At 41.0% G+C, this 18,346-nt stretch overlaps 1 protein-coding gene across 2 annotated transcripts in view; it reads right to left on the reverse strand.

Moving 5' to 3' along the window:
* ATP10B (ATPase phospholipid transporting 10B (putative)) overlaps positions 1-18,346 on the reverse strand; it is a 273,772-nt gene that overhangs the window by 75,767 nt on the left and 179,659 nt on the right. For both annotated transcript variants that reach the window (XM_005558441.4, XM_073994704.1), the window contains 2 exons: positions 12,032-12,117; positions 1,466-1,572 (listed from right to left, as the gene is read on the reverse strand). In XM_005558441.4, the coding sequence (XP_005558498.3) occupies positions 1,466-1,572; positions 12,032-12,117 (193 nt within the window). The remainder of the gene's footprint in view (positions 1-1,465; positions 1,573-12,031; positions 12,118-18,346) is intronic.

Below are 18,346 nucleotides of genomic sequence, written 5' to 3' on the forward strand. Positions count from 1 at the left end.
TTTTCTTTCTCATATTTTTGAGGGCCTGATGTATTCCAACTGTCGTATTAGGCCCTTTTCACAGATAATCTCATTTGAACCATATAAAGCTACAAGGCAGAAATTATTAGTACATCTTACATTGAAAGTTCAACCATCTTGTTCAGGAACATGCAGACTATGAATGAATTTTACCCTAGGCAGCCCGAATGGCTGGAGCCATGGTTAACACTCCCCATCTGCCGCCTATATACCACTCCCATCACCTACTCAAAGTTTCTTCTTTATTTCTGTTAAGCCAGAGAAGCGAAGCTCTAAATCTATGTGGTTATGATTACTATTTTCTTTTTTGGTAGAGTGGAGATTGCTGGAGAGTTCATTTTTAATAGGTTTACCAGATGGTGTTGAACTCCATTGCTAAAGGTCTTTGAAATAAGTCATCTCAACTGACAAATATGATGCCCCTCTCCCAAATTAGGGAAAGCTGGCTAAATTGTGACATTATTTTTTAAAGGAACTGTTTTTCTTTGACAATCCCAAAGAGTAAATCTTATGGTAGATGGATATTTAAATGCTCTTCTATGTCCATTGGAAGTGGTGTTCTATGGAGAACAAACCAAACACAAAAGCAAATAAGCAAACTATTCCAGAGTGTCCCAGTTAGTGGAAGACTCAGAAGAAAACACATTCTGGAGTTTTCCAGTGAAGGTAGATGCTCCAGAGAGACCCTGTTTCCTCTGTTGTGGCAGAAGTCTTCAGGTGTTCATGTAACAACAGGTGCATTGAGTACCTATGAGCACTGGTGTTAAGTACTAGACATACAGCAGCCCCAAGACTGCCCTCCAAGAGTTTAGATTTCATTGTGAGAAGTCCTGCTATTATCTTTTTTCATTGGAAAGCAGGATCAAAGTTGGAAGGAGAGATAGGCCTCCATATCTGGAGCCAAAAAATAAATAAAGGTAATAGTAAAAACATAACTGCAAAAACAACTAAAACCCACTAGCCCTCTCTTTGCTATAGGCAGTGCTGGATGCTTTTCATGTGCTGAGTAATTTGATCCTTACAAACTCTCTATCAGACAGATACAAATATTCTCCCCACTGTACAAATGAGGAAATTGAGGCTCCAAAGGGGAAGTTGTTAAGTTTGGTGAGGTTATTCCACAGACTCAAGAAGATACACTTCATTCTGACTTTAGTTAGTAGCACAAAACCATTGGGGTGATTGAGTATGAATCCCTTTCCCTGTCTTGTGCAGATGGGTGATATTAACTCAGAATCTCATCATGTCTCCTGTAGAGTGAGTGAACTGCTATGATTCCTAGCCTCCGTTTGCTTAGCTGAGAAATGGGAAGTTACATGAGTAAATGGAAAGTTACTGTGAACTGTTGTCAGTTCCCATTGACTGAAGATGGATTTGGAGGAGGGGATGGAAGGGGAAGGACAAAGGAAAATTCAGACAAAAGGAACTACCCAGGGACAATGACCTGCATAGATGACAATGCCAACAGCCATCTCAGTGTTTCTGATGGTGCAGCCTCGAAGGAGAAGACTCTCACAGCCAACGCCAGTCCTGGTCTGGTCAGGATGCTCCCTGGTGAGGATGAATAAAAGACAGGGGGTGGTTTGGTGGTCTCTCCATGCTGTTACTGGGTAGTGTCACAGAACTAGAAGTGGTGAGTGAACATGATCCCTCTCCTCCCTGTTTTTTCAGAAAAGTGATGGTAGATCAGAATCTAATTCCCTTCATGTTCAAGGGCAGATCTCTTCATTGCTCCTAGGAGGTCTGGGTGGGAGCTAGACCATTAGGAGGGAATTGTCCACCCTGAGAAAACTGTCATTTACCAACATAAAAGGCAGAACTCTGGTGAAAAAGCCTTGGCTTCAATTCTCACATTCAAAATGTTTTTATGCAGAGTGAAGCAAAAAAACCGGCCAAAACTCATCAAAACCAAGATGGTGATGAGAGTGACCTCTGGTCGTCCTCACTGCTACACTCCTACCAGAGCCATGACAGTTTATAGATGCCGTGGCAACGTCAAGAAGCTACCCTATATGGTCTAAAAATGAGAGAAACCCTCAGCTCTGGGAATTGCCCATGCCTTTCCCAGGAAACTTGTGAATAATCCACCCCTTGTTCAGCATATAATCAAGAAATATCCATAAAAATGGGCAACCAGTAGGGCCAGGTGCAGTGACTCAACCCTGTAATCTCAGCACTCTGGGAGGCCGAGGCGGGTGGATCGCGAGGTCAGGAGTTTGAGACCAGCCTGGCCAACATGGTGAAACCCCATCTCTACTAAAAATACAAAAAATTAGTCAGGCGTGGTGGCAGGCACCTGTAATCCAAGCTACTTGGGAGGCTGAGGAAGGAGAATCGCTTGAACCCGGGAGGCAGAGGTTGCAGTGAGCTGAGATCGCACCATTGCACTGCAGCCTGGGCTGCGGGGCGAGACTTAATCTTAAAAAGAAAAAAAAAAAAAAAAGGCAAGGGGTTGCTCTGCTATGGAGTAACCCTTCTTTTATCCCTTTACTTTCTTAATAAATTTGCTGTCAGTTTAAAAAACAAACAAACAAAATTGTTTTAGGGGCAAAGTGCAAGGGAACTGGCTTATGGCCAGTTGTGCCTAGGAGGCAGATCCTAAGAGTAGAGATAGTTTCTTCCTTCTAGTCCAGGGAGCATTGCAGTTTTCCACCTCACACTAGAAACTTCTGAGTCCAATTGACTCCATTTATTACCCGAGGTCTGGCTTTTACTCTATCCTGATGCCGTTCCCTTGAGATTTTCAGCAAGCTTAAATGTAACTTTCCAAAACTATTGGGGAGAACAGAAAAATAATAATCCGAACTCTTAGAGCTTGTTTTTAAACTTGTAGTTCTTCAGTACTTCTTATTGCTAAGTCCAGTTATAAGCCTTTTTCACTCAAGTCTCATGACAACTTCATAAGATATGGCATATTATCATACCCACTTTATAGATAGGGAAACTGAGGCAAGTTCATAAAGCCAGGAAATGGCAGAATGGGGATTCAAAACTAGTCTGGCCGCAGAGTGCCATACTGCCACTCAATATACCTTTAATACTTATGATTCCTCACTGTGTTTATAAACTACATTTGCTTACATGATTTTGACTCTTTGTGGTCTGGGAAATTAGCAGAGTGATTATTTTTACTTATGAAAAAGTGGAAGCTCAGAGTGGCTGAGATTTTTCAAAGGCTATACAACTAGTACATGAGACATCCTAAAACCAGGGAACCTAGGTCACAGACACCCACCCTATTGAGATTTTTACTACATTAGGGTACCTAAAGTACTACCCCACTCACCCACACTAAATCAGAGTCATTTCTATTTTCAGTTCTGCTGAATATGTGAAGGAGGATGTATCATTTCATGCTGGTATATTCTTGACCCTATTCTAATGTTTGTCTATCCTACTTTTTAATGCAAAGGATGCTATAGCAAATAATAATCTGTAGTTAGAATATAACTGTTTTGATTTCATTGTATTAATTTTTACCTCTTAAGAATAGCAAGTGATCCTGGTTTCCCATAGGGCCCAGTGACATAAATTTTCCTTTTCAAATAAATTTTAGAAAAAGTAAGGTAATTAAAAATCTGGTAGACAGATTTTACTGAATATGATAAAAATCATAAAGGTGGTCTAAGAATGACTGAGGTTCAGGACCCACCACTGCTCCCTCTATTTATTAAGGAGGAGGCTGGCTGTGGATTTAATATTGGTCTAATGAATCTTGCTTGCCTCACTGTCGGTAGCTTGTGGTTTCAAGATTGATTTTAGGGTGTTCTGAAGTGATAGCATATGAGAGAGGCTTCTACTTCTCTCAGTTGTAATGTTCCATTTTCAAAGAATGGTAGAAAATGATTTGCTATCTTATAGCTGCTGTCTACTTAGGACTCTTGATTTACAAGGATGCTCTATTATACTTTTTCTAGACTAGCATTTCTCAACCTTGGTGCTATTAATATTTTGGACTACACAATTCTCTGCTGGGGTGGGGGGCTGTCCTGTGCATTGTAGCATCCCTGGCCTCTACCCAATGGATGCCAACAGCACCCCCCCCCCCCCAGTTGTGGCAAGAAAGATGATTCTAGACATTGTCAAATGTCCCCTGGTTGGAGTGGTGGTGCTGGTGATGGTGGTGATTGTCCCTGGTTGAGAACCACCGCTCTGTAGAGATTCTTTGGTTCAAAAGTCACATTTTTCAAATTGGACACCCCTAACTTTCAAACAGATCATTAAAAACTGTCCATCTTCTAGCCAGCCTGTGCAGCCTTAGGGAGATTCTAAATTAACGAGACCCACAGAAGCTTCTGGGAAACCCAGAGGCATCAGACCAGTGGGTCTGCTCGGGAAGAAGGTGCAGACCATCTGTGGGTGCCAGGCCTGAGGGTGTTCTCCTTGCTGGGTACAGCAAGGATGTAGGAGCACAGCAAGGAATTCTCCTTCATTCCATGAGTTAGCTACTCCACTGTCCAACTGGACTTTTAGGACTCATCCATGAGGCCCAGGCAGGTGCAGGATGGACAGGTCTCCCAGAGCGGCAACCAGGAAGAGGAGGTGCAGGGAGCTGAGTGAAGCTGGGAGAGTTCTGTCCTGAAATCTGTCTGAGAGGGGCAGGCTGGAGCCCAGGTTGAAAGCTGAGAAAGGCTGGCTGTTGGCCTGAGCTGTTTTGGGGAAAAAGGGCCCTAAACAGAAATCTAGCAATGAGGCTGCTCTCTTAGAGGATATGGAGAATGACTCAGGACATGAGGGATTTGGGATGAATCAAGTTCACAAACCTAAGGCACAAGGGGCGCCCTTCTCTTCAGAGTAGGTGACAGACTTTACCTCTCATTTGCAGCAAGGTCCTTTCCCCAGGACCTCAGGCCCTTCTCTGCCTGTCTCCTTCTGCTCACTCTGTGTATTTTAAAAGTAATTTGCCTATAAATCTACGGTTTCTGTGGTATTATTCTTATTGTTTCCCCTTTCTATTTCTCCTCTTGATATCCCATATGGCCTGAGGACATGTGAGTGGAGGAAAGCAAAGACAACTGCATTTCAGGGAGCTGCCGGAGCCTCATTCCAGGCCCTATTGGTGAAGAAGTTGTAACATGGCTGAGCTCCGCAATGTACTGCTATGGAAAGCACACTGGGGTTGGAGTCAAAAGACCCCTATATAAGTCCTGGCTTTGTCTTCTACCTGCTGTGAGTTAGGGAGAATCTTTGCATCTATAAAAGTCTCAGATCATTATAATACACATCATGATATTCTCTTTCTGGGGTCAATGTGAAGATTACATGTGATAATGTTCTCTGGAAGTCCTCTAAAAGCTGTTAAACCACAAGCTTGTCCAACGCACGGCTCACATGTGGCCCGGGGTGGCTTTGAACGTGGCCCAACACAAATTCATAAACTTTCTTAAAACATTATGATATGATGATGATGATGATGATGATGATTTAGCTCATCAGCTATTGTTAGGGTTAGTATATTTTATGTGTGACCCAAGACAATTCTTCCAATGTGGCACAGGGAAGCAAGAAGTTTGGACATCCCTGTAGGAAAGCATTCTATAAGGGCATATACTCACATCTGTTACTATGGCTCTTATTTAAAAAAAATTTTTTTTTATTATACTTTAAGTTTCAGGGTACATGTGCACAACGTTCAGGTTTGTTACATATGTATACATGTGCCATGTTGGTGTGCTTCACCTATTAACTCGCCATTTCCATGAGGTATATCTCCTAATGCTATCCCTCCCCGCTTCCTCCACCCCACAACAGGCCCTGGTGTGTGATGTTCCCCTTCCTGTGTCCAAGTGATCTCATTGTTCAGTTCCCACCTATGAGTGAGAACATGCAGTGTTTGGTTTTCTGTTCTTGTGATAGTTTGCTGAGAATGATGGTTTCTAGCTTCATCCATGTCCCTACAAATGACATGAACTCATCCTTTTTTATGTCTGCATAGTATTCCATGGTGTATATGTGCCGCGTTTTCTTAATCCAGTCTGTCACTGATGGACATTTGGGTTGGTTCCAAGTCTTTGCTATTGTGAATAGTGCCACAATAAACATATGTATGCATGCGTCTTTATAGCAGCATGATTTATAATCCTTTGGGTTACTACCCAGTAATGGGATGGCTGGGTCCAATGGTATTTCTAGTTCTAGATCCTTGAGGAATCACCACACTGTCTTCTACAATGGTTGAACTAGTTTACAGTCCCACCAACAGTGTAAAAGTGTTCCTATTTCTCCACATCCTCTCCAGCACCTGTTGTTTCCTGACTTTTTAATGATTGCCATTCTAACTGGTGTGAGATGGTATCTCATTGTGGTATTGATTTGCATTTCTCTGATAGCCAGTGATGATGAGCATTTTTTCATGTGTCTGTCGGCTGCATAAATGTCTTCTTTTGAGAAGTGTCTGTTCATGTACTTTGCCCACTTTTTGATGGGGTTGTTTTTTTCTTGTAAATTTGATTGAGTTCTTTGTAGGTTCTGGATATTAGCCCTTTGTCAGATGAGTAGATTGCAAAAATTTTCTCCCATTCTGTAGGTTGCCTGTTCACTCTGATGGTAGTTTCCTTTGCTGTGCAGAAGCTCTTTAGTTTAATTAGATCCCATTTGTCAATTTTGGCTTTTGTTGCCATTGCTTTTGGTGTTTTAGTCATGAAGTCCTTGTCCATGCCTATGTCCTGAATGGTATTGCCTAGGTTTTCTTCTAGGGTTTTTATGGTTTTAGGTCTAACATTTAAGTCTCTAATCCATCTTGAATTAATTTTTGTATAAGGAGTAAGGGAAGGATCCAGTATCAGCTTTCTACTTATGGCTAGCTAGTTTTCCCAGCATCGTTTATTAAATAGGGAATCCTTTCCCCATTTCTTGTTTTTGTCAGGTTTGTCAAAGATCAGATGGCTGTAGATGTGTGGTATTATTTCTGAGGGCTCTGTTCTGTTCCATTGGTCTATATCTCTGTTTTGATACCAGTACAATGCTGTTTTGGTTACTGTAGCCTTGTAGTATAGTTTGAAGTCAGGTAGCATGATGCCTCCAGCTTTGTTCTTTTGGCTAAGGATTGTCTTGGCAATGCGGGGTCTTTTTTGGTTCCATATGAACTTTAAAGCAGTTTTTTCCAAGTCTGTGGAAAAATTCATTGGTAGCTTAATGGGGATGGCATTGAATGTATAAATTACCTTGGGCAGTATGGCCATTTTCATGATATTGATTCTTCCTATCCATGAGCATGGTATGTTCTTCCATTTGTTTGTGTCCTCTCTTATTTCACTGAGCAGTGGTTTGTAGTTCTCCTTGAAGAGGTCCTTTACATCCTTTGTCAGTTGGATTCCTAGGTATTTTATTCTCTTTGAAGCTATTGTGAATGGGAGTTCATTCATGATTTGGCTCTCTGTTTGTCTGTTACTCGTGTATAAGAATGCTTGTGATTTTTGCACATTGATTTTGTATACTGAGACTTTGCTGAAGTTGCTTATCAGCTTAAGGAGATTTTGGGCTGAGACAATGGGGTTTTCTAAATATACAATCATGTCATCTGCAAACAGGGACAATTGCACTTCTTCTTTTCCTAACTGAATACCCTTTATTTCTTTCTCTTGCCTGATTGCCCTAGCCAGAACTTCCAACACTATGTTGAATAGGAGTGGTGAAAGAGGGCATCCCTGTCTTGTGCCAGTTTTCAAGGGGAATGCTTCCAGTTTTTGCCCATTTAGTATGATATTGGCTGTGGGTTTGTCATAAATAGCTCTTATTATTTTGAGATACGTTCCATCAATACCAAATTTATTGAGAATTTTTAGCATGAAAGGCTGTTGAATTTTGTCAAAGGTCTTTTCTGCACCTATTGAAATAATCATGTGGTTTTTGTCTTTGGTTCTGTTTATATGCTGGATTACGTTTATTGATTTGCGTGTGTTGAACCAGCCTTGCATCCCAGGGATGAAGCCCACTTGATCAAGGTGGATAAGCTTTTTGATGTGCTGCTGGATTCGGTTTGCCAGTATTTTATTGAGGATTTTTGCATTGATGTTCATCAGGGATATTGGTCTAAAATTCTCTTTTTTTGTTGTGTCTCTGTCAGTCTTTGGTATCAGGATGATGTTGACCTCGTAAAATGAGTTAGGGAGGATTCCCTCTTTTTCTATTGATTGGAATAGTTTCAGAAGGAATGGTACCAACTCCTCCTCCTTGTGCCTCTGGTAGAATTCGGCTGTGAATCCGTCTGGTCCTGGACTTTTTTTCGTTGGTAGGCTATTAATTATTGCCACAATTTCAGAGCCTGCTATTGGTCTGTTCAGGGATTCAACTTCTTCCTCGTTTAGTCTTGGGAGAGTGTATGTATACAGGAAATTATCCATTTCTTCTAGGTTTTCTAGTTTATTTGCTTAGAAGTGTTTATAGTATTCTCTGATGGTAGTTTGTATTTCTGTGGGGTCGGTGGTGATATCCCCTTTATCATTTTTTATTGTGTCTATTTGATTCTTCTCTCTTTTCTTCTTTATTAGTCTTGCTAGCGGTCTATCAATTTTGTTGATCTTTTCAAAAATCCAGCTCCTGGATTCACTGATTTTTTGGAGGGTTTGTTGTGTCTCTCTCCTTCAGTTCTGCTCTGATCTTAGTTATTTCTTGCCTTCTGCTAGCTTTTGAGTGTGTTTGATCTTGCTTCTCTAGTTCTTTTAATTGTGATGTTAGGGTGTTAATTTTAGATCTTTCTTGCTTTCTCTTGTGGGCATTTAGTGCTATAAATTTCCCTCTACACACTGCTTTAAATGTGTCCCAGAGATTTTGGTATGTTGTATCTTTGTTCTCATTGGTTTCAAAGAACATCTTTATTTCTGCCTTCATTTTGTTGTGTACCCAGTAGTCATTGAGGAGCAGGTTGTTCAGTTTCCATGTAGTTGAGCGGTTTTGATTGAGTTTCTTAGTCCTGAGTTCTAGTTTGATTGCACTGTGGTCTGAGAGACAGTTTGTTATAATTTCTTTTCTTTTACATTTGCTGAGGAGTGCTTTGCTTCCAACTATGTGGTCAGTTTTGGAATAAGTGTGATGTGGTGCTGAGAAGAAGGTATATTCTGTTTATTTGGGGTGGGGCGTTCTGTAGATGTCTATTAGGTCTGCTTGGTGCAGAGCTGAGTTCAATTCATGGATATCCTTGTTAATTTTCTGTCTGGTGGATCTGTCTAATGTTGACAGTGGGGTGTTAAAGTCTCCCATTATTATTGTGTGGGATTCTAAGTCTCTTTGTAAGTCTCTAAAGACTTGCTTTATGAATCTGGGTGCTTCTGTATTGGGTGCATATGTATTTAGGATAGTTAGCTCTTCTTGTTGAATTGATCACTTTACCATTATATAATGACCTTCTTTGTCTCTTTTGATCTTTGATGGTTTAAAGTCTGTATTATCAGAGACTAGGATTGCAACCCCTGCCTTTTTTTGTTTTCCATTTGCTTGGTAGATCTTCCTCCATCCCTTTATTTTGAGCCTATGTGCGTCTCTGCACATGAAATGGGTCTCCTGAATACAGAACACTGATGGGTCTTGACTCTTTATCCAATTTGCCAGTCTGTGTCTTTTAATTGGAGCATTTAGCCCATTTATATTTAAGGTTAATATTGTGATATGTGAATTTGAGCCTATCATTATGATGTTAGCTGGTTATTTTGCTCGTTAGTTGATGCAGCTTCTTCCTAGCATCAATGGTCTTTAAATTTTGGCATGTTTTTGCAGTGGTTGGTACTGGTTTTTCCTTCCCATGTTTAGTGCTTCCTTCAGGGGCTCTTGTAGGGCAGGCCTGGTGGTGACAAAATCTCTCAGCATTTGCTTGTCTGTAAAGCATTTTGTTTCTCCTTCACTTATGAAGCTTAGTTTGGCTGGATATGAAATTCTGGGTTGAAAATTCTTTTAAGAATGTTGGATATTGGCCCCCACTCTCTTCTGGCTTGTAGAGTTTCTGCCGAGAGATCCACTGTTAGTCTGATGGGCTTCCCTTTGTGGGTAACCCGACCTTTCTCTCTGGCTGCCCTTAACATTTTTTCCTTCATTTCAACTTTGGTGAATCTGACAATTTTGTGTCTTGGAGTGGCTCTTCTCAAGGAATATCTTTGTGGTGTTCTCTGTATTTCCTGAATTTGAATGTTGCCCTGCCTTGCTAGGCTGGGGAAGTTCTCCTGGATAATATCCTGCAGAGCGTTTTCCAACTTGGTTCCATTCTCCCCATCACTTTCAGGTACACCAATCAGATGTAGATTTGGTCTTTTCACATAGTCCCATATTTCTTGGATGCTTTGTTTGTTTCTTTTTGTTCTTTTTTCTCTAAACTTCTCTTCTTGCTTCATTTCATTCATTTGATCTTCAATCACTGATACCCTTTCTTACAGTTGATCAAATCAGTTACTGAAGCTTGTGCATTTGTCACATACTTCTCATGCCAAGCTTTTCAGCTCCATAAGGTCAGTTAAGGACTTCTCTACATTGGTTATTCTAGTTAGCCATTCGTCTAATCTTTTTTCAAAGTTTTTAGCTTCTTTGCAATGGGTTTGAACTTCCTCCTTTAGCTCAGAGAAATTTGATCGTCTGAAGGCTTCTTCTCTCAACTCATCAAAGTCATTCTCCATCCAGCTTTGCTCCGTTGATGGCGAGGAGCTGCGTTCCTTTGGAGGGTAAGAGGCGCTCTGATTTTTAGAATTTTCAGCTTTTCTGCTCTGTTTTTTCCTCATCTTTGTGGTTTTATCTACTTTTGGTCTTTGATGATGGTGATGTACAGATGGGGTTTTTGGTGTGGATGTCCTTTCTGTTTGTTAGTTTTCCTTCTAACAGTCAGGACCCTCAGCTGCAGGTCTCCTGGAGTTTGCTCTAGGTCTACTCCAGACGCTGTTTGTCTGGGTATCAGCAGCGGAGGCTGCAGAAGAGTAAATATTGCTAAACAGCAAATGTTGCTGCCTGATCGTTCCTCTAGAACCTTTGTCTCAGCGGGGTACCTGGTTGTGTGAGGTGTCAGTCTGCCCCTACTTGGGGTGCCTCCCAGTTAGGCTACTCGGGGATCAGGGACCCACTTGAGGAGGCAGTCTGTCCATTCTGAGATCTCAAACTCCACGCTGGGAGAACCACTACTCTCTTCAAAGCTGTCAGACAGGGACATTTAAATCTGCAGAGGTTTCTTCTGCCTTTTGTTTGGCTATGCCCTGTCCCCAGAGGTGGAGTCTACAGAGGCAGGCAGGCCTCCTTGAGCTGTGGTGGGCTCCACCCAGTTCGAGCTTCCTGGCCACTTTGTTTACCTACTCAAGCCTCAGCAATGGCGGGCGCCCCTCCCCCAGCCTCGCTGCCCTTATGGCTCTTATTTTGTGAGAATACTAGTGGTCTGATATGGGATCAGAATTGCAGTAAAATTCTTATCCTGAACCAAAGTTGAGGAATAAGAATAACAATATCCTAATAGCAGAAGCCACTGTTAACTGAATATTTCCTCTCTGCCAGTTGCTGTGCTAAGAGCTTTGTGTATGCTGACACTTAATCTTAGAAAAGAAAAACCTTTGATATAGATATTATAATTTTATTTTATGGATGTGGAAACAGGCTCAGAGAGGTGAATTAATTTACCCAAGGTCATATGGGTTGTAATTTGCAGAACCCCAATTCAAACCCAGATCTGTCAAATTCCAAAGTCCCTGTTCTTACCTACAATGCAATATAGGCACTTAAAAAAATTGATCTTAATTAAATCATATTCACTTTCCTGAACCAGAGCATCTTGATTTTGATGCTATTTTACAAAGGTTTTTTTTTTTTTAAAACAAAACAAAACAAAACAAAACAACAACAACACTGGTGAATTTAACTAGCACTCAAAAAAAAAAAAAAAAAAAAAGAAAAAGTTTCCCAATTTAAATTTCTCTAGTCCTTCTTTATCACACATACAAAATAAAATTCCTCAGGATGAAGATGCTTATTTCTTTGGTCATTTCTAGACAATATATTTTCTAGCTGCAGTGGAGATATTTACTAGCAGCATGGAACGTGAGATACTTACATATAACCCTTAAATTTGTTGAGGTGGTTGTTGGGTTTCTCACACACGATGGTATTGTGGAAAAGCTCTGGTTCGAACTGTACCTCCTGTGAGAGAGAGGACTCTGTGAGTTTATTAATTCAGAGGGATCTAGTCTTAATAGGATCATTGGGAGAGCTAATCACTGTTAGAACCATTGCAAATAAGGTAATCCCTGCTTTGTCACACTTTGATAGTTGTAATGTGTCAGAAAAAAAGAGTTAAGTCCTCATTAAGGAAGAGAAAGCAAATGTCAATGAAAAGTTTGATGGAGGGCAGAGGGAGGTGACTACCGTGATTGCATTTCTCTGACCTGCCTGGGTCTGGGGCTCTAACCCAGATCTAATAGAACTTACTGCAATGATGGAATGTTCTGAGTCTGCATTGTGCAGTATGGAAGCCACTAATCACATGTGGCTATTGAGCACTTGAAGTTTGGTAGTTTGACCAAGGAATTGTTTTCTTTAAAAATTTAATTTGATTTTAATTAAGCTTAAATAGCTACATGTGGCTAGTGGTTATCACATTGGACACCATAGAAATAGATTATAAAAAAGAAGGCATTATAAATCACACCACATAGAGGTATCCACAGCTAAAATGCTTGTGCATGTAATACTTCCAGGGTTTTAAAAATATATATCCATTGGCTGGGCATGGTAGCTCACGCCTATGATCTCAGCACTTTGGGAGGCTGAGGCAGGCAGATCACCTGAGGTCAGGAGTTCAAGACCAGCCTGGTGAAACCCCGTCACTACTAAAAATACAAAAATTAGCCAGGCATGGTGGTGTGTGCCTCTAATCTCAGCTACTCAGGAGGTTGAAGCACGAGAATCGCTTGAACCTGGGAGGTAGAGGTTGCAGTGAGCCAAGATTGCACCACTGCACTCCAACCTGGGAGAGCAAGACTCTGTCTCAAACAAACAAATATATATATATACACATACATACACACACAAACACATATATGCATATCTCCACACCCACATATATTTGTGTAGGTATATACATGTGTATTTACACATTTTAACAATGAGATTTAGTGTTCATAAATCTTGAACATTTTTACATGTTGTTAAATTTTTCTACATCTTTATTAACATCTGCACAAAAACCTGTTGTATGAATATGTGGCAGGCCAGGTCTCACTAACGCAGGCCTCCATTACAACTGTCCCAGCACTGAGTAGCTAGATTAAACATTAAAAGCTGATTGAGCCAGTGTCCCTATACAAAGGCTGGAATGTAACAAAGATCCCACCAAGGTTGCCTAGGCTTTTCCTGGGCCTTGAAGCATGAGAAGATAATGAAGGAATTCTTAACAGGACCCTTTTCAGGATGAAACAAGTTTCAATGGGGGTCTAAAGGAATTCCCCAGGCCTCCACAAACAAGTTTAACGGTGTCTGAAGAAACTCCCCAAATCCTTATGATTTGTCAGGAGACAAGATAAGGTAATCACCCCAGCACCTAGACTCATTTAGATTAAGTAAACTTACCAAGGGTCCAGAAGTAGGTCTTCAGGACTCAGACCTTAGTTATAGATTAAAAGAAGTTAGTCACTTATGTCTTCAGATGAACGCACACTTACACGTAGACATATAGCTTACAAGGTATACAAATTCTGGAAAACTTTGTAATTTTGAGTTAGTCTGGCAATAACTTCCAGGCCTTCTCCCTGTAACCTGTTAGAGAAATAAAAACTCTCTTCCTCCCCAGTTCATCTGCATCTCGTTATTGGGCCACGAGAAATAGCAGCCCAACCCTCAGTTTGGTCCAGGAACAAAATTGACCATATTTCCTTTAATCATTTCGCCATTGAATAGGTATAGTGTTTCAATTTGTTTTGCTATTATAAAAATGCTGTGAAAATAGTAGCTAATAGAACAAAATAAATAGCATTTACTGAACTCTTATTTCTGCCAGACACTGTAATGAGAACTTTATATATTATTTATTTTCACGCTTACCATCATTCAGTGAAGCAGGAACTTTAATTTGCCTCTCTTTAGAGATGGGAAATCTGTGACTGAAAGGTAAAGAAGGCTCCCCATGTTTAAATCTCATTGGCTGGGATTTTAATCCAAGTTCAACTGCAGACCTTCTACTCCTTACTTGCACAGCACATTACTTCCTGGTGAACAGTCTTGTAGCTAAATATTTTAAACACATCATTGATTCTTTACTTTTTAAAGGCATTTCTCTTGCACAAGCTCTTTTAGTCCAATGGGGGTAAAACACAACTTGAGGTGGGGAGATCTTGCTTTCTGACTCTCCTCTACGTTGACTAATACTACGTTCAACTCACGAGCCTTCGTTTCTTCATCTGTAGAATGGAGCTAACATCACCTGCCCTGCCCATCTTAATTGTGCCTCAGAAAACAGCATCTATGTGGAAAAGTGTTGAAACCTGTAACATTCCACCCAAACAGAAGGCAGCAGTGGTAAAGGTGGGATTGGAAACAGTTTCCTGGGTAGAGCTTTTAGCAAGGGGTGTGAGTTTATCACTGAAAGCTTCAAGGTACAACTGTTCAAAGGGGCAAATTGATTCAAAGAAGTGATAGCATTTTCTGGCTTCGTGTAAATATACTGTCCATTGGATCTGAGGGGGTGCCAACATAAATAAACTCTCTACTCACTTGAAATAAATTACCCATCCAGGAGTTTCTAAAAATATGGCCCTTTTCCCTCCAGGTATTGATTCTTTCAGGGACAAACACTTGCTGAGCTCTGAGATGATGACAAATTATGCTGTAATTTGTCAGCTGCTTTCATGCCCCTGATTAAGCCGTGTGCTTCACTCCTGATCCACACCACTCAGCTCAGTGCTGGGTCTCTAAATCCAAACTTATTTCAGATATGACTGGCAGTGGGGTCTGAGCACTAATGATCCCTCTGTAATGCCTCGGAGTCCCTGCCGCCTGTTTAATTGCACCCCCCGGGCCCCAGCAATGGTGAAGTTTGACTCTTGTTTCTCTGTTGGGGCTTCCTAGCCACCTCCCTCCTGAAATGTCCCTTCCTCCCGCTGTGTTCTCCTTGTCTGCTGAGCACAGGACTTTTGCCCCTATCTTCCTCTTTTCATGGAGAGGTGACCCTGCTCTTTCTAGCTTCTTATTCCCTGGGCTCTCTTCTTCAGTTGGAGGAAGAGGGGCTGTGGACAGGGGCACATGGGTCCTGCTGGCTGCAAAGATAATCAGAGACCCTGCTTGCTTTTAAGGATTTGCTGCCTTTCCCTGCAGGGCAGCTGCTGGGCCAGCCCAAGACAGAGAGTTGCCCAGCCTTACAAACCTGTCAGGGTTCTTATTTATTTATTTATTTGAGACAGGGTCGTACTCTGTGACCCAGGCTGGAGTGCAGTGGTGTGATCACAGCTCACTGCAGCCTCGACTTCCTGGGTTCAAACAATCTTCCCAACTCAGTCTCTTGAGTAGCTGGGATTACAGGTGTGCACCACCAGACCTGACTGATTTTATATTTTATAAAATAAAATTATATATGTATATATTATACATACATATATAAATATATATGTGTGTGTGTATATATATATTATAGAGATGGGGGTCTTACTATGTTCCCCAGACTGGTCTCAAACTCCTGAGCTTAAGCGATCCTCCTGCCTCAACCTCCCACAGTGCTGGGATTACAGGTGTGAGCCATCGTGCCTGGCCGAGGTTCTTATTTTAACATTGTTCAGGAGTTTCTGATTCCCTTGTGAGATGGTGTAATGTCCTCTCACCACCCTGTAGTTTTTCTTAGCTTATGGATGAAGCTTGCCTCACTGGCCACTTCTTTTTGACTCAGCCTGTTATCTAAGGCACTGCCCTTTGATGAAAGTCTCGCTATCCAGCAAAAGGCCTAGGGAGCCATTAAGACACAGGAAAGGACCAGTCCCTTCTAGAGAAGAGTGTGTATCTCTGCAGCGCTTTAGGTCAGACCTACCTATCTGGAGCACTTACTATGTGCCAGACGCCTGTCATTCAGTTCTCACAAAAACCTGAAGAGGTTTGGACAGACGTGCAGATGGAGACTAAATTAAAATGTCTCATGGTTGGTAAGTAACAGAGCCAGGATTGCCATTCACATCGTCAGATTCTAAAGTCATTATTGTCATCATCATCATCATCACCTTTTATTCCTCCTCTCCTGTTATTATTATTCTGTAGCACTTATTGAATGCTCGCTGTGTACTAAGAATCAACTAAGTATTTTATACATGCCATTTTCTTCAATTCTTACAATAATTCTATCAGGTAGGTACCATCATTATCCCGATTTTACAGATAAAGGAATTGAGGCTTAGGGAGAATCTGTGATTTCCCCAGTGCCCTCCAGCCAGCAAAGCAGGACAGCAGGCTTTAACCTTAGCACCACTCACTCCCTAAGAGTCTGCTCCTTAACCACAGTGTTATTTGGATGCATAGAGGAAAGATGAGTAATTAAGCTCTCCTTTTGGCCCTATTTCTTTTCTATGTTCACTACTCAATGCCTCTGAAGGACCTAATGAATACATTCTCTAATATATAGTTGAAAATATACAAAAATTATAATGAATAAGCAATGCAATGTGTTATGTCTTCCAAGTACATTTGCATTTTAAAGTAAGTACCTACAAAGGGTAAGGGTTAAAGTTAAGGCATTAATTGGCCTAGAAGACTTTTTTTTGATAATTTTTATTTTTTAGCATTTAAGATTTTTTTTGGCCACTCCCTCTATGAAGCTCACTCTAATCCCCACAGAAGGGTCTGCCCCAGCCTATCAGAATTGCTCCTTTTCATGTGCTGCCACCACTGCTGCTATTTCCATTGAACACCTCTGCCTAGATCTGTGCAACCTCTGGTAGACTCTCATCTTCCTCTGGGGCATCTCGTTTAATACCTTGTTTTTGCAGGCACACCATAAAGATGTGTTGAGGTAAGGTTAGTACTGGAGAGGGTGATGTTAGAAGCGTATATTTTGAAAGGTGATGGGTGAGGAGATACAAAGCAGACCTCACTGTAAAGGCTGACCCATGCCATAGAAAAAGCCCCAGGTACAGTCTTAACTTTGATTGATGGGAGTAAGACCCCTTCTTTTATGGGACTTCTTTGGCTCAACAAATTAAAAGTGTAGTCACGGTCCTAGATCCCACCTTGGGCCAGTCTAGTCTCCCGTTCATTCATGCGTGCATTCAAGCTTTTATTTACTATCTATGATAGAGGAGTCATATGGGACAGTAAGTGAGAATCAAGGGAAGAAAGGGGTGATTAACACAAATTAATGATTGCAGCCATAAGACAACTCAAAGTTCCCAGTTCAGCTCAGATGTGTCAATAGCGGTATCTTTGTGAGTAAAGGAAAGTGGGCCTGGTGCCAGGGTGTAATCAGTGCCCAGGGTTGAGGTCCTCCTCACTCACCTGTGTCCCAGGTGCAGCAAGCCTGGCATCTTAGGCTGGCATATATTCCATTAGCTAGAATAGGCCATTTCCCTTGCACTTGACTCAAGTTTTACTTTTCTAGGCTTATTTCCTTTTATTCTTTACAATTAATGATCAAATTGATCAATACTTGTGATTAAATAAATGTATGAATGATCTTTTGGAATTGTTTGTAATGGATAGCTGTTTTCTGGCTATACATCGTCTGTTTCATCCTTTTTCTGTAAACTCTTGGCTTTCTTGTGGGAAACTGCCAATCCTCTCTGGTTTATAATTGTGATGAGAATGTAAGTAGTGATGCCCTGCCCATTAAACTCTCCCACTGTGGGGCTTTGACTTGTGTGGAATGACTCAAGGGAGGAACAGAAAGAAGGAGACTGTTAAGTAATTCTTGCAACCAAGCTGTTTCTGTAAGCCAGTGGTTCCTGGTTGGTAGATTAAGCTACTACATCTTGTCTACAAATCCCCTATATGCTCCCAAATGCTGTCTGTCGAAAGAGTAAAAATAAGTCTCACATAGGCATGTACCACTATCTTTCAGATTTCTGAAGGAATTATTGAGATTAATAAATTAAAATTTCATTTACAAATTCACTAGATTCAGTGTAACTTTTGGTTTTAATATATGTTATTAAATAATGGACATTGAAAGGACAATTCCTTTTTTTTTTTAATAGTCACAAAGGGTCTTTTCTTTTTTTTTTTTTTATGGAACCCATAGTCATAAAGTTCTTACAGGATTAGAAGAATATCTTAGACCACTTTGAAATCCCTCTGTGTCCATTAGGAAGTATCACTTGTGAAAGATTTTGTCGACTGAAGAAAGGGAAACCAACAAAACCCTTTCCTTAAACATAGAAATCATTTATGTATTTAGTTTTTA

Source organism: Macaca fascicularis, chromosome 6, assembly GCF_037993035.2.
Source record: "Macaca fascicularis isolate 582-1 chromosome 6, T2T-MFA8v1.1".
In the NCBI taxonomy this organism is placed as follows: Eukaryota; Metazoa; Chordata; class Mammalia; order Primates; family Cercopithecidae; genus Macaca; species Macaca fascicularis.